Source organism: Gobio gobio (assembly GCF_949357685.1).
Source record: "Gobio gobio genome assembly, chromosome: 10".
NCBI classification, from domain to species: Eukaryota; Metazoa; Chordata; class Actinopteri; order Cypriniformes; family Gobionidae; genus Gobio; species Gobio gobio.
This window is the reverse complement of record NC_137116.1, coordinates 6,846,495-6,870,267: the sequence shown is the minus strand read 5'-3', so window position 1 is coordinate 6,870,267 and position 23,773 is coordinate 6,846,495. Positions and strand designations below refer to the sequence as shown.

Genomic DNA, 23,773 nt, shown 5'->3' with positions numbered 1-23,773 from the left:
ACAGCGTATGTTTTTAAGCTGCATTTTCTTTCCCCGCTCTCCCTCCATCTCTGTCACTCACACATCTCTCTCTCACACACACAAGGTGCGTTCCATTCAACCGTAAATCAGGGTTGCCAACTCACAAGCATTTGGCTTTCAGGCTCTGTCTCACGCTCTCACTCTGCCTAAGTAAATCTCACGCCAAATTGCCAAACCTGCTTTCGAAATTCAAACAATAAATAGCGTTTTGGCGCGCTTAATGTGGCATAACAGATCGCTGTAGCGCCTCAGTTAAAGCCAGAGCTGTTGAAAAACAGAGTTTCGCATGCTCTCATCTCCCGGCGGCGCACGCAGTCACGTGGTTCATGAGCTCTCAATAGTTCTAAACAAACCAGTGCTGTGTCAATACATTTGAAAGGCTTAAGCGGATACACAACAGCTTCACTATACAGGTATTTGCAGCAATTTTTGGTAAACAGTACAGCATAGTGTGCATTGATTATTACATCAACCATATTTACAGTATCATTTTATTATGGAGAGTGATGGAGATGCAACATTGTTAACATTAATGTTAACGTTTTTTGTATTTAGCCCTCAGGTATTCCTTACTAATTGGTCACACTCATACTTATTGGTGGTCAAATGTATTTTAATAAATATACATCTAGTCTAGTTGCTCAAAAAAGTATTGCAGATCATAACTGCTTACTTATTTTTAGGTTTTGCATTTGAATACATATTTAGACATGATCAAACACTTTCTTTAAATGTGTAATTTTAAAACGTTAATAACTTGCATCCTAATATTTTTAATGATACTTGTATAGCGCACTCAAGTGAATATTAATGAATGCAAGCAAATATAATTAAACCCAAGAAAAGTTTAAAATACTGCTAAAAAGGCAAACTTATTTGTCCTTATATGTATAGTAGGCTATATACATATGAATTCATACTGAAGCAAGATCGAAATCGATATTTGTGCATTTGTGCTTTCTAATCTGTGGGAAACACTGATTAGCGGAATAGTTCACCCTAAAAGTCTTCATTTACTCACCCTGGTGTTGTTTTAATGCAGTGTCTTTCTTTTTCAAACCACTTTTTCTTGTAAACGTCCTGCTCGCACTCGTCCATATAATGCCAGTGAATAGCGATAGGCATCAAGTCTTTTAAAAAGATGCAAAAGTATCTCAGAATGATCCCATACAACATGACGTATATTACAAGTGTTCTGGGCGTTTACGATAGTATTTTGTAAAAATAAATTGAAATTTATTTAATGTATTTAATGAAATTCCTGACCTTGGCCGTTGGTCTTCTGTGCTCGACTGCACGTTCATGATTCTATTAGTTCACTCCAACTCGCCCAGAAAAAGCACACAAGTTGTAAGAAATCGAGATTAATAAATATGTGACATGAAATGCAACGCCTATAAATCCCCAAAAAGTAACCGTGTACTTACTTCACCCCCAGAACACTTGGAAAATACTACACGTCGTATTAAAACATGATTCTGGTCGCTATTCACTGCCATTATATGGACGAGCTCTCCTTTTGTGGACCATAAAAGGAAAAAAAAGGCATACAGCATTAGAACAACACCAGGATGAGTAATTATGACTTGGGCCACATTTTCGCTGCATGGTTCAAGTGACCCAATTCCGATTTTTTTTTTTCTCCTCCTGTTTGCTACAGATCGGATATGACTCATGAATGTATAAGCAGGGAAAAAATGCATTGATTCTGATATTCTCAGACCAATTTAAGGCCTCATTCATATGTGGAAATAAATCCGAATACGTGCATTTGCGCCTGCCGTGTTAAGCGGATAGATCAGATATTCGTAAAACATTGAAAAATGACTTTTTGAACCATTTTGCGGTACAGATAAATCTTTAACAAATCAAACATCGCTAGTTGACTAGCAGAGTATTAATTTTGTTCATTTGTGTTAAATAAGAGGTGATCTGGAGCAGAAAATGTGTTGCTTTTGAAATATCCTGAGTGCTCGATGTTGCTGTTATCAGTGACGGTGGCTCATGCACAGATGCGCACTTCAGTCTTTTCAGACTCTCTATTCGTTCCAATCAATGATGAACACATTTGGTTTTAATGAGGGAAAAAACCTATACGATGGCAGATTCGAACCCAGAACCTCTGACGTGCTCTACAAAAGCTCCACCACCAGACCATTAGTGCACACTAACGTCTACAGCGTATCTGTGGACATAATCTTGAAGAATTTGTACTATATAATGATTTAGATATACGGATGAAACTAAATTTTCATTTTTAGGAACTATCCCTTTAAGTATATTCAACTTTATTCTTGTCTGCCTCCTTGGGGGGATTTTTCACTGAGCTCTGTGAAAAATACATGCAATTCTGCTCTAGAATTTAGCCAAAAGATGTATAAGACTGCGTAATCAAATATGATGCCTATGTAAGCAGCTAACTAGGTTTTGTAATGGAATCAAGTGTGTAAAAGTCAAAGTGTGCTGCTGTCCATCAGGAGGAGGAGGAGGAGGAGGAGGGGAAGCAGGCAGCACAGCAGAAACCCTTTAAACGTGGAGAGTCGGTGGAAAAAGCCAACGTGAGTGGGGGGGGGAAGTATCAAACATCTCTTCTGGCCCTGGACAGAAGGACTTTTAACTTTTCTGTTTTCTTTATGCAGTGTGGTAGTGTCCTTTGCTGCTGACTGATAGATTTTCTGGCTTAATCCCAGTTTATAAACCTGTTGGATCCAGTCATGAATGCTAATTTGTCAGTATAGTGTTAGTACAAAACGATTGCGCTTCACTGGTCAAATACACACTTATAAGTATGAAGCATTAAAATGACATCTTGATGACACATATCAGAACATGTTTCAGACCGATGTGCTTGTTGTGGGCATTATTGGCACAAAATCATCCATGATGCATTGTAAACATCCTGTATACCACCCAAGTACTTTTGACATAATGTAGATTTGGGATGCAGTAATGCCAGTCCCACATACTTGAACTATATGGTGGATGGTTTGCAGATTGGGATTCAGCCTATTTCTCTTGCTGTTCTCCTGTTTCCCACTTTCAGTGTATAACCACTTTGGATCGCTGGCTCTTATCTTCTTCATATACGGCCATCAGTGTTATCAGTCGTGATACTCCTGGCTACTCTTGATGTTTGTGTGTGTTTGTAACAGGAAGCTGCGGCTCTCGTTTCCCAGCGCTCCGTTAATCCCAGAGAAATGTTCAAACAGAGAGAAATGGGAATCAACACTTCTAACAAAGACAACTCCCAATACAGTCCAAAGCCAGGTACCATTCATCTGTACACATGCTTAAACCAACACATACATACACTCTGTGGGGGGGGGGGGGGGGGGTAAATAATAAATATTATTTATTTATATATATATATATTACACCGATCAGGCATAGCATTATGACCACTGATCATCTCTTCATCACGGCACCTGTTAGTGGGTGGGATATATTAGGCAGCAAGTGAACATTTTGTCCTCAAAGTTGATGTGTTAGAAGCAGGAAAAATGGACAAGTGTAAGGATTTGTGCGAGTTTGTCAAGGGCCAAATTGTGATGGCTAGACGACTGAGTCAGAGCGTCTCCAAAACTGCAGCTCTTGTGGGGTGTTCCCGGTCTGCAGTGGTCAGTATCAAAAGTGGTCCAAGGAAGGAACAGTGGTGAACCGGCGACAAGGTCATGGGCAGCCAAGGCTCATTGATGCACGTGGGGAGCGAAGGCTGGCCCGTGTGGTCCGATCAAACAGACGAGCTACTGTAGCTCAAATTGCTCAAGAAGTTAATGCTGGTTGTGATAGAAAGGTGTCAGAATACACAGAGCATCTCAGTTTGTTGCGTATGGGGCTGCATAGCTGCAGACCAGTCAGGGTGCCCATGCTTCCCCCTGTCCACCGCCGAAAATGGCAACAGTGGGCACGTGAATATCAGAACTGGACCACGGAGCAATGGAAGAAGGTGGCCTGGTCTGATGAATCACGTTTTCTTTTACACGTGGATGGCCGGGTGTCGCTTACCTGGGGAACACATGGCACCAGGATGCACTATGGGAAGAAGGCAAGCCGGCGGAGGCAGTGTGATGCTTTGTGCAATGTTCTGCTGGGAAACCTTGGGTCCTGCCATCCATGTGGATGTTACTTTGACACGTACCACCTACCTAAGCATTGTTGCAGACCCTGTAAACCCTTTCATGGAAACGGTATTTCCTGGTGGCTGTGGCCTCTTTCAGCAGATAATGCGCCCTGACTCAAAGCAAAAATGGTTCAGGAATGGTTTGAGGAGCACAATGAGTTTGAGGTGTTGACTTGGCCTCCAAATTCCCCAGATCTCAATCCAATAGAGCATCTGTGGGATGTGCTGAACAAACAAGTCCGATCCAAGGAGGCTCCACCTCGCAACTTACAGGACTTAAAGGATCTGCTGCTAACATCTTGGTGCCAGATACCACAGCACACCTTCAGGGGTCTAGTGGAGTCCATACCTCGACGGGTCAGGGCTGTTTTGGCAGCAAAAGGGGGACCAACACAATATTAGGACCGAATAATATGTTATGCCTGATCGTGTGTGTATTTAAAAATCAGAATGTTAATATATAATAATAGTATATTTAATAAATAGCAATGATGTATAGTAATACATCTATATAGAAAAAGCTATAGGATATATAAATTGAGATGATTAGTGGATATAAATATTAAGCTTTATATCTCATCAGGATAATGAATAACAAATACAGTCTGAAGCGCTGTCCTGATAAGATCTCGACAAGCACAATTTACACTATAGGAAGTGTTTTATATAAATGCCACAGTATTTGCATGTTATATTTAGCTTCCCCTTCTGCTATGTGGGTCACGTTTCATGTAGTTTTCAAACACATCCTCGTCTATCAATTAGGAGTTTTTTTTCCTGCGCATGCAAACGCTAACTTCTGAATGTTGGATGTTCTGTGGTATTTCCTGTTCTCCCGTTGTTCTCTGGCCATTTCAACCATGTTCGTCCGTCTGAAATACGACACCATCATTAAACACCTGCAGATCTTCTGTCTAAAACGATGTTTGTGGTCTCTTCTGCTGTGTATAACACCGTCAGCCATCTGTCAGCTTGGGTTTCTCTCTTTGTCGTTCTCTGTTCTGTGTGTCTCAGGGCGGTTGAACAGCCCTTTTCTGTCCAAGCAGTCATGTGACCCAGAGCCATTGCGCTCTCCTGTGCGTCAGGCCTCGCCTTTACGAGCCAGAGGTACACAAACAATCACCTTATCGTTCACTCCTTATCTCACAATGGGAAAGGTTTGGTGTGTTCTCCATCTCCATGCTCACAATCACTCTCTACCTCTGTGTGGTGCTTTCATGTCTCTCAGCCAACGTTTAACCACTCACAATTTCCTCATGCTTGCTGCAACATTCTGCCTTACACCTCAAAATAAAAGGGTTTGGATGTGATTCCCAGTGTGTGTGAGCGTGTCTGAACAGCTTACTGTGTGTTTGCCTTGTGCTCTTAAAGGAACAGTTCACCCAAAAGCTGAATATTTGAGGAGTATCATAATGCAAGTGAATGAGGCTGGCACATTCAAGCTTCAAAGGATCATAAAAGTAGTCGCTCCTCATGTGCTACATTTCCAGTCTCCTGATGTCATACTGATAGTTTTGTGCGAGCAAAAGGTTTAAATGTAAGATGTATTAAGATCAAGCATAAACCCTATTGTCAGGATTCACTAAAGGCATGTAGTTAAATATTAGCGCTGAAAAGGCGTGGACAGTTATTTTTGTGGCTGACATTATTGCATATGCATTTGAAGGAGTTTCCCTTTCAGCTGCAAAATTTATGGGAGGCGAGTATTCATGCATGGTGATTTTACTAAGTTATGCAGTAGTCAGTCTAATGGTATTTGCACTGTTTTAAAAAGCATGTCTTAACCCATTTTGGCTTGACATGCTGCGATTAGTTTGTCTGACTATCACCAGACCAAGCTCAATCTTTTAAGATTGAACATTGGTCTGGGGAGTCTGCTCTGTATTTTCTACTACACAAGAGGCGTGATCAACGGGCATAGTTCAAATGACTCTGTACGCAATTGGATAGTCCTTCACCCAATAAGACCAATGATCCGTCGCTTCTCTATCTGTCATCGTGTTAAACCCGCCAATAGCATGCCAGGTGGATAAGCCGGTTTGTGATTGGTCACCGCAGATTTGTAACGGAAGCAGGGTAGAAAAGTGTACAGGTTTCCAGCCTGAGCTGCAGGGCGAAATCAATTGGTTATACTATCAAGTTATTCAAACATATTGTTCGCCAAGCTACGTTATTTTTGATTTCTATTATATCTGTTGTGCCTGTGTTGTTATAAGATCACCCGCACATGGTTATCATTGGCTCTGCTTGTTTGTGGCCCAGTGCTAATTTGCGTTGGTCATTATTGAATTGAACCGCTGTGTCTGTGTTCTTTAATCTGTGCATCATCAGAAGATTCACTAGCAGATCTTTCCAATCCCATCTGAACTTTTATGGGATTGTTCTAACGCTAATTTGGTCCTAAGGGGTCGTTTACACGACACCAATTTCAGCTAAAAACTGAAAACTCTATCGGTATCGGCCAATGTATGTTAATTTTTTTATGTTATCGGCACAGTAAGAATATTGGCCGATATCTTAAAGCCGATAAATAATATATTATTTCCTTCCACTGAGACGCTTCAGATGCGCACTGTTCACCGTGATGGTTTTGAATTGCTTGAAATACGATTGGAATCAAAAATAAAGTAAAGTGCAACATGTGCAGTGCAAGTCTGTCATATAGGCTACATAAGATTATAATAAGAACATCATAATTGTGTTTTTGGGACATGGATTTAAGACTTTTATTTTTGTAATCAGGCTCTCAAAAAATTATATAAAAACGTGGATTTAGATTTATCTGCCAGTATATCGGTTATCGGCTTTCAAATATAAAGAATTATCGATTATCAGTATCGGCCAAAATTTTCATCGTTTTCGTATCGAAAACTGTTTATGCGTTTTGGTTGTTCATTTACACAACGTTTTGGGGGTCTGAAAATGCAAGCTTTTGAAAAGGGTTTTTTAAAGTGCAAGTTTTTGAAAATGATACCTTTTATCGTCTAGACTGGCTAAACCCAGCCTGATCTGCCGGCGATTTGATTTCGCCCTGCAGCTCTGTCTGGAAACCTGTCCATTAATTTCTACTGCTTCTGTTACGCTTTTGCGGGAACCAATCACTGACTGGCTTATCCACATGGCGCGCTATTGCCGGGTTTAACACAATGACGGATTGAGAAGCGATGGGTCATTGTCCATTGATCACGCCTCTTGTGGTCTGATTGGTTGAAGGACTATCCAATTGTGTACAGAGTCATTTGAATTATGCTCGTTTATCACGCCTCTTGTGCAGTAGAAAATACAGAGCAGACTCCCCAGACCAATGTTCAATCTTAAATTGAGCTTGGTCTGGTGATAGCCAGACAAGTTATCGTCTCCATGTAAACTACAAAAATGGAATTTGTAAAAATGGTGACGTCATGCGCATGCATGTTACGTGTTCAGTCTATAGGCACGTAGTGTTTCTTTACAAAGTCACATCGCCATCTACTGGTCTGGCAGCAGAATACAACGTCGTTTTTGCGGATCCTAGTGAACGGATGTGACAATGTTGTCGTCTCTATGCACAAAAACGGAAAGGAAAAAGTACATTGTTTTAGTGTACATTAAAGTACATTTTTAGTACATTGTTGCAGAGGTGTAAAGAGTACCTGAAAACCATACTTGAGTAAAAGTACAGACACCTTGCAGTGGAAATGACTCCATTACAAGTTACAAGTCACCAATTCCAATACGACTTCGACTTAGAGTATCTCATTTTAACAGTACTTAAGTATTTTACTCGTGCTAACTGTTGGCTCAAAGATGCACTAGTCCTCGACACCTAAGATAAGAAACTGTTGATTTGTAAGATATGAAATCATGTTTATTTTCTAAAATCAAAATTAAAAAACTAAACACCTCAATACTGCAATAAATCAAGGTCAACACAGCATCTTAAACGTCTACAAACTCGCAAGTCTCAGTTAAGCTCAAGTGCTCAAAAAGGGTTAACAATATCCTTCTAAAATGACTCTTCAATATAGAGGACAAATAAAATGATGTTAAGGAAAATTAAATAGTCAAAGTCTACTTGCGCTGGATGTGCTGGTTTCACACAAGATATAGTACCTGGCGAATGCGATTTGGCTTTTATATCAGAAACAAACTGCTGCAGAAAAAGTTAGGTGCCTTTTCAAAATGTAATTTGTAACTGCATTACTCATCACAAATGTATTGGAGTAAAAAGTACATTTACTTGTTCAAAAATGTAGTCAAGTAGAGAGTAAAAGTTGCTAATATCTTTGATACTCAGTAAAACTACAAAGTAGCCCAGGAACTAATTACATTTACTCAAATACTTTACACCACTGAATTGTTGCCGTGTAAACGTGCCCTGAGTCTATTATCTTCAGCTTGAGTGAGCTGTTAATTGCTGTTGAGAAGAACTTAATTCATTAGGCTGCTTTTGTGAATCAATGATTCTTTGGAAATATCTGACTCAAAAGAATGGTTAGTTCATGAATTGGGCATCATCAACAAGCGTGCCAAGGACAGTTTAGACTTTTCTCTCATTGCTGTTGTATGACTTGGAATAGACTCATATGGACCATTATTATGATGCTTCATGGTGCTTTTTTTGTGTTATTTTGGAGCTTGAAGCCTCAGTCCTCATTCACTAGCCATAATATTCTTCAGAAATTCTCCTTTTGTGTTGCATGGAAGAAAGTCATATGGTGAGTAAATGATGACACAATGGGTGAACTGTGCCTTTAAATGGATTAATCGACACGGCTGGGTGTTATGATGGTACACTACCGTTGAGGTTTGGGGGCAGTAGGAGTTTTTAAATGTTTTTGAAAGAAGTTCTTATCCCCATCTAGGCTGCATTTATTTGATGAAAAATACAGTAATATCGTAAAATATTATTACTATCTTAAACAACTGTTTTCTACTTTAATGTGTTTTAAACTGTAATTTATTCCTGTGATCAAAGCTGATTTTTCAGCACATTAAAGTGTCACATGATCCTTCAGAAATCATTCTAATATAATGGTTTGAGGCTCAAGAAACATTTATGATTATTATCAATGTAGAAAACAGTTTTCATATGGAAACCATATTTAAAAAATATCGATGAATAGAAAGTTCCAAAAAACGACATTTATCACTTTCAATCGATTCAATGCATCCTTGCTGAATAAAAGTATTCATTTCTTTCAAAAAAAAAAATTGTACTGACCCCAAGCTTTTGAACAGTAATCATAGTCCACTTGGGTTTGAATATGGCATGTCCATTCAGATTGATTATGTATTTTTAATTTTAATCACAAGTGTGATTTTAAAAGTAATTTGAAGCGTCTGTTTGAACTGAGGGCGGACTTACATCAGTTATTAATAATCTGATCTTTTATTTTGCATCTGTCAAGCTCCAAATAAAAAGAGATGAATACTCCTTGTACATATTTGAAGTATTTAATGCAGTCTTTTATCAAAAATGTGTTTACTACAAGATTATTATATATTTTGGGGTTGACTTCCCAGCAAAAATAGCTATATTGTGATCTATATGGTCACTTTGGTTCATGTTTGGTTGTGCCGCCCTCAAACTCTGACTCTACCCATCTTTGGTGTGTCAGAATACAGATCCAGCGCTCCCAGTGTGTGCTTGTTACCATGCATGTGTGTGATTCTGTGTGTTTCCATGCGTGTGTGTGTGTGTGTTGAGTAGAGGCCAGTTTTGAGGAACCCGAATCTCAAAATGTGGAACCAGAGGAAGAACCTGAGCCAGAGTATGAAGGTGGGATTCATACACACACACATTTATCAGCTCCCATCATTTGTTTGGCTATCTCATCTCCTTGTCATTTTGTCATCATCAACCCCTCATTTGTGTCAGTCAATCAGCTGAATGTCAGCACCACCTTGTGGGGAAGGTGTTCTGTTACAGGAGACAGCAAGTCATTTCTCTCTTGTCTTTTATGTCTCAGATGTGCAAGTGGTCAGTGATAATTATGAAGAGCCTGTAGTACAAAAGCAGCCTCAATATGAAGCAGTAGTGGAGCCGGACGCCATCTATGAGGAACCACCACAGGTACGACACACTACCAGAACTAACCCATTCTGAATTATAACAACAACAGAAAATGCGTAAAACCCAGAAGCAACAAAGCCTTACGTGTGAATGTTGGGCTGTTATATGGTGTTTAGTGATCTTTTACATGATTATTATTGCGAATTTAGTTGAGGAAAATGCTTTGAAAAAGTTTCACGGACAACGTGAAACCAATTGAATGTATCAAAGAATATATACTGTAAATGTGTAGGCATCTATTTTGTGTGTGTGGGCGCATCCATTTGTTTTTGTTTTATTTATTATTTAATTATAATGATATTTAAATATATAGAAATATACAATATATAGCAAGTTCTAACGGATAGCATTTATCAGTCGCCTGTTATCTTTTGGAAAGAAATTAATACTTTTCTGGATGCATTAAATTGATCAAAAGTGACAGTAAAGACCGTTATAATGTTACAAAAGCTGTCTATTTCAGATACATGCTGTTCTTTTGAACGTTTCATTTATCAGAGACTCCTGATAATAACTTTTTAATGTGATTATTATTATTATTATTATGATCATAAATGTTTCTTGGTCATCAAATCATCATATTAGATTGATTTCTGAAGGATCATGTGACACTGAAGACTGGAGTAATGGTGCTGAAAATTCAGCTTTGATCACAGAAATAAATTACACTTTACTATATATTCACATAGAAAACAATATTTTAAACACAAATATTTTAAATTGTAATAATATTTCGCAATATTAATGTGTTTACTGTGTTTTTTAAATAAATGCAGCCTGGGTGAGCAGATCTAACCGATCTAAAACTTTAGTTAAACACTTGATTGTTTTGGAGTAGGCCGGCATAGAGATGAGCTCAAACTAATACACAAACTTTAAAGTTAAAAGCGTCCATGATGTTATTTGAATGTGCAGGTTCATGTATGATTTGTCTTTCTCAGGTGGAGGAACAGAACCTGTATGAAGCCGCAGGAGATCGCGGGATCTGTGCCAGGGCTCTGTACGACTACCAAGCTGGTGAATATTGCTTTTACATGATAAACAGTGTATCATGAATACTTAAGACATGCATATTCCTTTCCCACAATTCTCTCCTGCTTGCTTTTGCCATCTGTATTTTTATTAATTTGGCTAATAGTTTCAAATCATCAGATCAAGAATTCTCAATCATGCTCCTCTGAGCAGATGAGAGCACAATGAATTGGAAAGTTTATGCCAGCACCTTGTAAATGTATTTTGTCCATCCATATATTGATTGTTAAATTTCTTTGTTATTTTTTTAAATCTGTTTTTACCTCACTCCAATTATATTATATTAGTATGCTATATTAACGTAATTGGAACATTTGGAATATTTGGTGTATTCAGAGTTCATTGCAAGATTGCAGGTTTTTTAACTAACCACTGCAAATGTGCTCAGCTCATTTATTTGAATCTTAAGCCTAGAGTATACTTTTGTGTACGCTATAAATATCATCCTCAGCATAGTACACAGGGCTCCAGACTAACATTAGAGAGCAGTGGCACTAGCACCACTCCGTTCTACAGGTGGAGGCGCCAGCACATGATTCGGTGGAGCTGGAGGAAAATTTATCATAAAGTTAATTTAATCATAAAATGACTATTGTTTTGGGTTGTTTTGTTACTAATACAGTTACTAATAATATTACATGTTTTTTTTATTGGAAATTTAAAAGTGAAGCACTGAGCTTGAATTGAAATAAAAGATACAATTTTAACAACAAACCTCATTTTTATAGGGAACATTTAAATATTCTACTCCTTATTAAACGTACCATTGTTCTTCTAGTATCAATCACACTGAATCTTCTAGTATCACACTGTGTATAAAAGGAGCTCTTTACTTGTTTTCTGTGTAATTCAGTTACAATCAAAAGAAATCACAACTTTTTTCCATTTATTAGTGGAAATGGCTTCATTAAAGGGTTAGTTCACCCAAAAATGAAAATTCTGTCATTAATTACTCACCCTCATGTCGTTCGACACCCGTAAGACCTCCGTTCATCTTCGGAACACAAATGAAGATATTTTTGTTGAAAGCTGATGGCTGAGAAAGGCTTCAGATAGGCCTCCATTGGCATTCAGTACATTTACACTCCCAAGACCCATAAAAGGCACTAAAAACGTCGTTACAAAGTCCATCTCACCACAGTGACTACAATAATTTTATGAAGCGACGACATTAGTTTTTGTGTGCAAAAAAAAATCAAAATAATGACTTTATTCAACCTCTTCTTGTCTTCCGTGTAGACCTTCACGACGCATGCGCGAGAATATGACGTAGCGCCAGCGTTCGGGAATCCATGAAATGCACACTTTAAAGGCCAATAGCCCCATTTTGAACACTTCGCCGAGACCTAAAGCACGATCAATGTAGAATTCAACAGCTTAGACACGCGCGTATTTCTCTGCTTGTAAACAAATCACTTCTGGGTCATGTGTCCGAAGGCCGGATCTGCGTAATATTCTCGCGGATGCGTCGTGAAGGTCTACACGGAAGACAACAAGTTGGATAAAGGCGTTATTTAGATTTTTTTCGCACAAAAACTATTGTTGTCGCATCGTAAAATCACAAAAAAATTATTTTAGAGCCACTGTGGTGAGATGGACTTTGTAACGACGTTTTTAGTGCCTTTTATGGGTCTTTTGAGTGTAAATGTACTGAATGCCAATGGAGGCCTATCTAAAGCCTTTCTCAGCCATCAGCTTTCAACAAAAATGTCTTCATTTGTGTTCCGAAGATGAACGGAGGTCTTACGGGTGTCGAACGACATGAGGGTGAGTAATTAATGACAGAATTTTCATTTTTGGGTGAACTAACCCTTTAAGTAAAATCAGTGCTCCTCTGCTGCCATCTACTGGTTATAGTGGTAATTTCATGTTTTGTGTTGTTTTTTTAATAAAAGTGTTAGTTTTCCTAGACCTTTAAACTTTTAGTTTTACAAATCACATAAAAAATAAATAACATTTAAAATGTGATAGTATTTAGAGCTTTGAAGTGCTGGGGAAAAAGTGTGAAGTACTTGAAAGCCCTTGAAAAGTGCTTGAATTTCACTCTCAAAAGGTTGTACGAACCCTGAAATGTAAACAAAATTGGACACTTTCATCCACAATACCATGTGGTGTTCCTACATTAAATCCATAGTGAATGTTGGTGATTAGTGGACTGAAACCCCCGAATGTTTCTTCTGGTTCAGCGCTGTTTGATTTGATATCTGGTTTATAACAGATAATTCTGCGCCGAACGCTTCCTCTAGATCTCTCAGTAGCGATGTAATTAATTCTGTGGTGAATTCAAGCGCTTTCTCACTGGCTCTCCCAGAGCTGTGTAGTAACGGTGTCGCGAAATCGAGGTTGTCCCGTGTATGAGCTCCCGCTGCGCTGTCTATTATTGCTCCGAGCTGAGAAACGGCAGCTCAAACGAGTAGCGCGCTTCCATTCCTGCTTTTGTTTAGCTTTCCGTTTTATGTTTCTCATGTTTAACAGAAATGGCAGCTCTTATCAGTTGGGCAGCGTGGTGGAGTCACCAGTGTGACCTCTAACAAAATGTAGTCGCACCAGCAGGAAAAAAGGTTGCAAAATGCCACCGTTTGGTCGCAGTCTGGAGCCCTGGTACACATGCACTGTAAGTGTGCAGCCAGTCAAAAATAATCAGATGAGATAGAAGTGAGGCGGGTTAGAGATACTCGCAACTGTAGTTTAAACAAGCACAAAGATGTGCTACTATTTGCGCATGCTCTCATTTAACCCTCTGGGGTTCTTCATTTATGGGTCAGACTCAGGACCTTCGGGTCAAAAATGACCCGGAGGGCGGGATTAAGATAAAAAAGATTTGAGTAAAATCAATGAAATATATTTTTGTTCAATAATATTTGTTATTTTCTTTTTTGGTGTTTTGAGATAATTTTATGATTTATAATTAATATTTATGCAATAATTATGACCCATTTTTTCCCATTGAATATAATAAAAAAAAAAAAATATTATAATTATATTAATTATATATATATATATATATATATATATATATATATATATATATATATATATATATATATATATATATATATATATATATATATATATATATATATATATATATATATATATATATATATATATATATATATATATATATATATATATATATATATATATATATATATATATATATATATATATATATATATATATATATATATATATATAATATATATATATATATATATACCGATATATATAATTTTTTTTTATTAAAGCTGTATTTCATTTTAGAGTCAAGCCTAGGCCTCAATTTTTTAAATGAGATCGGTGCCATCGGGTGGACATATTGAGCATTTATTTCACACAATAGCACAATTTTACCACTATAGTGGATCTTGGGTTTTATAAAAAATAAATCGTAGCTTCATCGGAATCGGAAACTTGGTGACTTTATTGGTACTTGGTATATGAACACCAAAAAAAATTGGGGACAGGATTTGAAAAGTCTAAGTGGTCATAAAAAAAAATAGTCACACTCAGGACCATCAGGTCAAAAATGACCCCCTTAGGAAATGAATGGGAAATTAGTTTTTTTGTGCATACAATCTACAAATCAGCCAGGATGCAGAAAAAAGGACTCCATAGTGAAGGGGTGAATCTCTAAAACATCAAAAGTGCAAAACAGACAAAAAAAACTCACATACACACACTTATACACACAAACACACACACACAAATTATACACACTCGCGTGCCATTCCAAAAGCTAATTGTGTATGTGTGTGAGGTTTTTTTGTCTGTTTTGCAGTCTTGATGTTTCAAAAAACTATTTTTGCCAATTTCCCATTCATTTCCTGGTCCTGAGTGTGACTATTTTTTTTACGACCACTTAGACTTTTCAAATCCGGTCCCCAATTTTTTTGGGTGTTCATATACCAAGTACCAATAAAGTCACCAAGTTTCGGACCATTCCGATGAAGCTACGATTTTTTACATATTTTTTATTTAAAAAAATTTGGGTCAGAAATGACTGAAGAGCCCCAGAGGGTTAAAGTTTTCTTTGAAAGGCTGTTTGACTGTACGCTCCCGCTTGGCATTTGCGTCAAAACTGAAAAAAAATTAAATGACTAAACTCAAATAAGCAGAAATCTAATCTGCAATCTGCTCTTAATCTTGCTGCGTTGTGTGTGTGTGTGTGTTCTCAGCTGATGACACAGAGATCTCGTTTGACCCGGATAACATCATCACCGGCATCGAGATGATTGATGAAGGCTGGTGGCGAGGATACAGTCCGGATGGACATTTCGGAATGTTCCCAGCAAACTACGTCGAACTGATGTAACAGCGCTCAACGCATCCCCCTCATCGGAGTCGCGCCGCATTGATTTGCAAATATATTTGATTTGAAAAGACTAAAACTTAAAATCATGGACCAAAAGAGTGACGATCACGTGACCAGGGGGGTATTTAAACTCTGAGATTGATATTTCATACTGTATTGGTAGAAGCGTCTTGTTCATTTTATTTCATGTCAAGCCGTTATGATTTTATAAAACGATACTCTGATTTCACGTATGCCGGCAGACGCCTAACAAGCGACCACTTAAAAAATCAATTAGTGCTTGTGGTGACATTCCTGTGCAAATATCTTCTTAGACTGAACCTTTTCTCAGTGTTTTTGAAGACATTCCTTTAGAACATTTCAGTGGCGTTCCAGAGATGTTTGGTGCAGATGTTTGTAGTAGTGAAAACATATCGGTCCTGTTTTGCCTTGGTTTTTTTGCCTTCTTTTCTCCACAAGCCCGAGCGTGACGTCTAACGAGGCTGAAATCAGTAGATGAGACGAGTTTATTAGCTGTGTTCTATACGGCACATGTTTAAAATCATGGAAGCAGCTCGGATATTAAGGTTGTCAATATCCTTTTAGACGTGCAGTGAGATGATGGTGAATGATTTAAGTCTGCTCAGAAACGTGGAGAATATTAATACTGTGATTTTTAGGTTTCAGGGAGCCATCGTCGTTTCATCACCTTGCCTTTGGGTCCCAGCTGGAGTCTGTGTGTTTAGTTTTTGCTGAGGCGCAAAGAGAAAGTTCACGTCTGATTTATTTAGACCCTTCCATTTTTACCACTCACACACTTTACTGTCAGTGCTGTGCCAATACGAGAGTGCGAGGAGAAGTATATTTGAGGAAATGTTTGAGGTTTCATTTTGAACAAAAACCGGTGTCATCTCAAAGTCATTCAACGGTGGTGTAGTTCCTCTCAAGAGCTCATTGTGAAAATCTAACAAGTCTGGACAACATTGTAACTATCAATTAAAAGAAAAAATAAAGAGTTTTAATGCTGAAGCAACAAAAGTCGCTGCTTTGTGTTATTTGATATTCTTCCTATGCAAAGCTTTATTAAAATGTATTCTAGCCTGACGTCGTCATACTCAGATTCTAGTCAGAATATGAGTCTGATACCGCTCTGTTGGGCTGTGATTATGGGCTGTTTCAACCGAACCAGGAAAGAAAATGCCTCTGCAATCAATTGGATAGACCTACAACCAGTGTTGGGGAAAGTTTCTTTGAAAAGTAATGCGTTACTCCCTTAAAAAGTAACTCATTGTGTTACTTGGTTACTTTTTAAGAAAAGTAATGTTGCATTACTTTTGCATCGCTTTTTCTCACCTGGGCTGGGTTTGTTTGTTTTTTTGTTTTATAAAAATAAAAATAAAAGTTATATTTTTGTGCAAATGGAAATACCCTTTCACACCAAAATGAAAATAAATAATAAGCCTCAGGTCAAGGTAAAAATGCACATTGACTCGTACAGTAGAGGGCGCAGCTCAAACAAAACTTTCAGTGCTGCTGTTCTGGATAATGCAAGAATAGGACGCAGGAGAAGGAAAAAAAAAAGTTACAGTACTTCACCAATATAAACAAAAAAAGTAAAGTAAATTTTGCTCCTGGTTTAACTGAATTATCAAATTATATAAAGAAATTTGTTAAATAAAGTGAGATTAAATGCATCAAAATATTTGTTTTATTTAACATAATTATTGGAGGGTATTCTGATTTTGAATTTGACTGATTTTATTCATTTTGAGGAATACTGAATCTTTTTTTGTGCAAGCGAGATTAATAAATGCTCACATTTAGTCTAGAACTACAATAATAGTTTATACACAACGCCTCTGAAATTGCTCTCGATTTTTCTCAACATGGGGACAGGAGAGCTGTCAGTCAAATAAATGGGAAAAAGTAACTTGCGTTACTTATTTGAAAAAGTAACTCCGATATTTTGTTGTAAATTTTAAAAGTAATGCGTTACTTTACTAATTTCTTGAAAAAGTAATCTGATTACGTAACTCAAGTTACTTTTAATAACCCAACACTGCCTACAACCAATCAGAGCAACGGAGCAACGCATAGTTGTCAACAGAACTCAACTACACACACTGGAAGACGTAGAAGAAGATGAGTGTAAACTATCTTTGCTGGTGTTGTAAAATTAATTTAAGGATACACGGAGTACTTACCAACATAATTATCATTTCTGAGAGAAATGGTAAAGGTGAATGCATATACGAACAAGTTCTCCGTTTAGGATTAGAACAAATTCAACCCAAGCGCTCTTTGGTGACGTGTATGATTACGTTACTGTTGATCATCTGTCCATCGTCGTATAAAGCCCGCCCTGACAATTTCATTGGTCCGGACAGCTCTTGTTCGGGCATAGTTGCTCCACAACGGATCAAGTCCAGACCTCAAATGTTGTGTGCGGGGCTAAGTTCGACTGGCATCCAGGCTACTTTTATTCAGTAAGGACAAAAAAATTGACCGTAAAGACCTTTTATAATGTTAAAAAATGCTGTTCTTTTGAATTTCTTTAAAAGAATCCCGATAAAGAAAAGTTTCTTGAGCATCAATTCCTCATATTAGACTGATTTCTGAAGGATCATGTGACACTGAAGACTGGAGTAATGATGCTGAAAATTCAGCTTTGATCACAGGAATAAATTCCACTTTATTATATATTCACATAGAAAACTGTTATTTTAAATTGTAATATTTCAATTTTTTTACTATATTTTTAATCAAATAAATGCAACCTTGGTGAGCAGAAGAGGCCTGTCAAAAACATTTAAAAAAATCTTACCGACCCCAATATTTTGATCAGTAGTGTGAGGAACAAGCCAATTTTTAAGTAATTTTTCATCTGCCCTCAAATCACATTTTGTCCTTTAAATATACACAAGTTTCAGACTTTTTGGAGCTTAAAATATGTATTTTGAAGTGGACAACACATGGCAACTACACACAAAAAAACGTCCTTTCCACCTTAATACTACGGAGTCCCACACATGACATGCAGGGGATAAAATATATATCATGGCCACGAATTAACAATTCATTCTCATTTTAGTAAATGTCCATGTTGAATGAATTAATTCCCTTGTTTTGAATGAACTAAAACATCCCAGCAAAAAATTTATCTAAAACAAATCTAATAGCATCCAAACACAGCCCTGAAGTCTAGGCTAAAACAAGGCAAAATTTGGGCTGTCAGTGAAAATTTAATAGACTAACCACATAGAATAGACTAGTCATCTAGAACATGAACATGTCAAAGAAATGAAACCAAAATACCTTGTAACCATGTACACATGTAAACAAATTCAGGTTTATTTTGGCTAGCCAGACTATATCGGGTCTATAGTTAACTGAGAAGGGAACGAGTTATTACAACATGGCCACGATTTAGTCAAATAATTTAGTAAGAAATGGGAACAAATTGCTAATTTGTGGCTTTTACACACATTTTTTTCTCCCCCACGTCATGAGCGTTGCTCTGTATTATACCATTACAATTCTGCATACATTTATAACCCGTTTTGCATTTAAAAAGGGAATCGTTTTACAATCAACCACAATTGTGTTCATTTTTAAATGGAAATTTCACCCAAACATAATTTACTCGCCCTCATGTTGTTCCGATCCCACATGGCTTTCTCCGTTCTGTGAAACACAAGAGAAGTCATTCTGATTAATGCACTAATATTAATATGATTGATCTTTTCCAAGTATAGTTTCAGTGAAGGGGGAGTGAAGCTTTCAAGCTACAAAAAGATGTAATCATGAGTGAACTATCGCTTCAAGATGTTACGGAAATTATAATTTATTCCTTTTAGTATCTCAAATATACACAGATAAGGCATAACATTATGAGAGGTGAAGTGAATAACACTGATTATCTCTTCATCACGGCACCTGTTAGTGGGTGAGATATATTAGGCAGCAAGTGAACATTTTGGCAGCGTCCGAAAACCTAGGCAGTTGACTCGTTGCCTTGCTGCCTTATAAGACAATGACTTGCAAAGCAGCGCTTGTGCATGAACAGACTTCTTAGGTAGTGTAACAGTTTAATGATCTACAGCATAACATAGATCTACATCTAATAGAGAGAGCTTTGGTGAGAACTAAACAAATATTTAAGGCAGTGGCTATTTGCACGAAGTCCAATAGATGCTATTTACACCAAGTGTTAATAGCAACTAGATTCTATTTACACCAAGTGAAAATAACATACTTTCTTAGCGATAGATGATATTTACACTAAGTGCAAATAGCTGTAGATGCTATTTACTAAATGAAAATAGTGATATATTCTATTTACACCATCTAAAAGTAGCAGTTCTTTGCATTATGTGTAAATAGTAATTGCATGCAATTTATAGGCCTACTTTATTTTGACAGATATTTGCACCTCAGTATTGTTGTACATTAACAGGATGCAATAATAACATAGTGTAAATGATTATATTTATTACAATTATTAAATGGATGCCGCCTTAATGGGACAATAAAAGCCCTTCCTACACCTAACCCTAACCAATAAATGCTTTTATTATTATTAAACATTTCGTTATAACTTTATTCCCACATTTAGAACATTTTCTTAATTTTTATTGAAAGTAAGTGTCTTTCCGATGTGATATGTGATGAGATAAGAGAGAGCTCTGCAAAAGGGTGGATTTGAACCCGGGTCGATCGCATCAAAACCAAAATCCTTAAGCATTACGCTTTACTGACTACGCCACTGAAGACATTGAAATATCTCTGTTTTTTAATCTTGTTTGGCCCAACCAGGCATTGTTAGGCGGAGCTAGTGCGAATAGCACTTGCCAACAAGGCCTGCTATTTGCACTTGGTGTGAATAGACACTCCGAATATTTAATTACTACATTAGTAACATTAGTCTTTGTCCTCAAAGTTAAAGCAGGAAAAATGGGCATGCGTAAGAATTTGAGCGAGTTTGACAAGGGACAAATTGTGATTTCTAGACGACTGGGTCAGATCATCTCCAAAACTGCAGCTCTTGTGGGGAGTTCCCGGTCTGCAGTGGTCAGTATCTATCAAACGTGGTCCAAGGAAGGAACAGTGGTGAACAGGTGACAGGGTCATGGGAGAGAAGGCTGGCCCGTGTGGTCCGATCAAACAGACGAGCTACTGTAGCTCAAACTGCTTAAGAAGTTAATGCTGGTTCTGATAGAAAGGTGTCTAGTGGAGTCCATGCCTTGACGGGTCAGGGCTGTTTTGGCAGCAAAAGGGACCAACACAATATTTGGTCATAATGTTATGCCTGATCGGTGTACATCTAGGTGTTGAAATTCATCTCTGAAGTTCATTTCACATTCAACGCATCATGTTCTACAATCAACAGTCCTCCTGAATGGAAATAAAGCAATTTTGTGCATCTCAATACTGAAAATGCAACTTCAGTTCACTTTTTTTGACCACTGATGATGACAATGATCATGATGCATATATTAAATTGATATCTCCATTGTAAACAAACCCACTTTGTTACCAAGGAGTATTTTTCTCACGCAATCTCCCTGTCAGTTCCTCAGTTCTAGTGATCTGTGACCTGCGTGTCACTCTCAACGGGTTTCCTGGAATAAGCTAAATCAACATGGCTGTTTGGGGATTTTTTTTTTTTTTCTTCTTTAGCTCTATCACCCCCAGTTTCATTTTCAGTAGAAAAGAGACTGTACTTTTCCCCCTTCTTTAAAGATCACAATCTTGTTTTTTAACTGAAAGTCTAACTGATGTTTTGCGATCCTCCAGATAACATTTCACCTCTCCTTTATTCACTTTTTCCATCCATATTATCTTCTATCCCATTATATCCCATCTTTTATTACTTTGAGATCTGGTATTTATAGATGCTGAGAGGTAACTGTGGGACATGGAGTCATAATGCAGTCTAGCACAATATTAACTTTATTTTGAAAAGGGAAGTAAGAAATGTCTTGATGGAAAATATCGACTCACTTCTGCAAAAAGGGCAGCGGAAGTCCTTGCTGACCCAGAGATAATGCCAGTACTGGACGATCATATTTCCATCTAAGCAAAGCTTTTTCTTTAAATAAAATTACTTCTTTCTTTTTATTATCCCATACTCATTTTTAAATAGTTCCTTTTTGAAACTGATTTCTTTTCCACATGTTTTGGAAATAATTATATTGGCCGATCGATGTGGAATGTTTTGGTTCGTTTTGTGTTTCATTGATCATGTTTTAGAAAACTTTGGAAATTTCTGATTTCTGAGAATTTTGATGATTGTGTATGTCCCATGAGGCTTTGCAAGCAAATTTGTTCTCTGAACTGGAATACCTACTCAATGTAAAACTCTTCACTGCAATAATGTAACTTCTGAATCGAGTCACACAAAACCACACGCAACATGAGTGCGTTCATGCGTTACTCATTTAATTCCTAACATGAGCTTTATGATCTTACACCAATATCAGAATCAAAGCCTAGTCGTATCATACCATAGATAAGTGTAATATCCAATGTTCTCACAGGTCAAGTGTGCCTATACAAGCGAATACTTCATAGTAATAGGCGTAACCAAAAGTTAATATTCTATGTAATGAATTTCCAACCATAGCATATATAAGCATATCAGTCTGCTTTATGTGAATATTTATTGTATTTGTCTGCACTGGGATTGAAAAGTCCATTACTTATTTCTTGCTTCTTATATAGCCAGATCTTTCGAAAATGAATGAATGATTTGGCTGTTCACTTTCAGGAAGTTGCAAACAGTGAAATATTAAAACATCAGAAAGCTCACTCTCAGTATTACATGTACAATAGCAGATTAAATCTTGCAAGACTGGTCAGATGTTGCCTTTAAAATTAAAAGAAGTTTTGTTTTAAAGAAAACATATTTTAGGACAATTAAGACTTTAGACATTATTTTCATCATAATTAAACACATTTCTCATTTATGTACTGCATCTGAGCATTTCACTTGGCTTTTTTTAATTTCTCAATGGTGATTCTAAGAATATATAACCTATATTTAAATTGGCAAAAAATAAAGACGTCAAATGCTATCATGATATATAAATACTTCAATTTATATAGCATTTTCATGCATTTATCAGGATATCTTTTTTGCGCTAAACATTTTTTTATTTCACAATGAAAAAATAATGATACTTAACGGGTCGTGAAACCCCCTGTTTCAGCGCCAGTCAATTCTCACCACAGTTTTGAAAAATTCGACAAAAGTGGGCATGGTTAAGCTGCGAGAACACCTCAGACTGAAATCTACATAGATCTATTGATGTTTTCAGACTGTGGAAAAACTACCGATCAGGTTTTTTCAAATCTCATCTGAAATAATCAGATTACTTTTTTGATGTAACACTGCAATGTCAATGGGGATATTTTAGTGTATGAGAGTAAAAACACATAGACATACGAATCCTTATTAAACCATGCGGCTCGTGGCGACACATTGATGTCTTTAGATACGAAACGATCGGTTTCTGCGAGAAACCGAACAGTATTTATGTTATTTTTTTTACCTCTTATCAGACGAGTGTCATCTAGTATTCCCTGTGCCATAACTTCTGGCGAATAAGGTCAAAATACTAGCACGATCAAAGATATACGTATATACACTCACCTAAAGGATTATTAGGAACACCATACTAATACTGTGTTTGACCCGCTTTCGCCTTCAGAACTGCCTTAATTCTACGTGGCATTGATTCAACAAGGTGCTGAAAGCATTCTTTAGAAATGTTGGCCCATATTGATGTTTTCAGACTGTGGAAAAACTACCGATCAGGTTTTTTCAAATCTCATCTGAAATAATCAGATTACTTTTTTGATGTAACAAGTAACACATTACAAGTAATGTGCATTACGTAATCAGATTACTTTTTTGATGTTACGAGTAAAGCATTACAAGTAATGTGCATTACATAATCAGATTACTTTTTTGATGTCACGAGTAAAGTAACGCATTACAAGTAGTGCATTACATAATCGGATTACTTTTTTGACGTTAAGAGTAAAGTAACACATTACAAGTAACATGCATTACGTAATCACAACTTTTTTGATGTTACGAGTAAAGTAACGCATTACAAGTAATGTGCATTATGTAATCCGATTACTTTTTGATGTTACGAGTAAAGTAACGTATTACAAGTAATGTGTGTTACGTAATCCGATTATTTTTGGATGTAAGAGGTAAAGTAACGCATTACAAATAATG

General features: G+C 37.1%; 1 protein-coding gene across 9 annotated transcripts in view; it reads left to right on the top strand.

Annotated features, from left to right (window-relative positions):
* dbnlb (drebrin-like b) overlaps positions 1–16,907 on the top strand; it is a 45,901-nt gene extending 28,994 nt beyond the window's left edge. The window contains exons 9-15 of one of the 9 annotated variants that reach the window (XM_079827776.1): positions 2,505–2,579; positions 3,174–3,288; positions 5,156–5,248; positions 9,834–9,902; positions 10,093–10,196; positions 11,138–11,213; positions 15,407–16,563. In XM_079827776.1, the coding sequence (XP_079683902.1) occupies positions 2,505–2,579; positions 3,174–3,288; positions 5,156–5,248; positions 9,834–9,902; positions 10,093–10,196; positions 11,138–11,213; positions 15,407–15,543 (669 nt within the window). In that variant the 3' untranslated portion in view covers positions 15,544–16,563. Of the gene's footprint in view, positions 1–2,498; positions 2,580–3,173; positions 3,289–5,155; positions 5,249–9,833; positions 9,903–10,092; positions 10,197–11,137; positions 11,214–15,406 lie in introns of all 9 variants that reach the window. The other 8 variants (XM_079827775.1, XM_079827781.1, XM_079827780.1 and 5 more) reach the window with 8 other exon arrangements.
* The last annotated feature ends 6,866 nt before the right edge of the window (positions 16,908–23,773 follow it).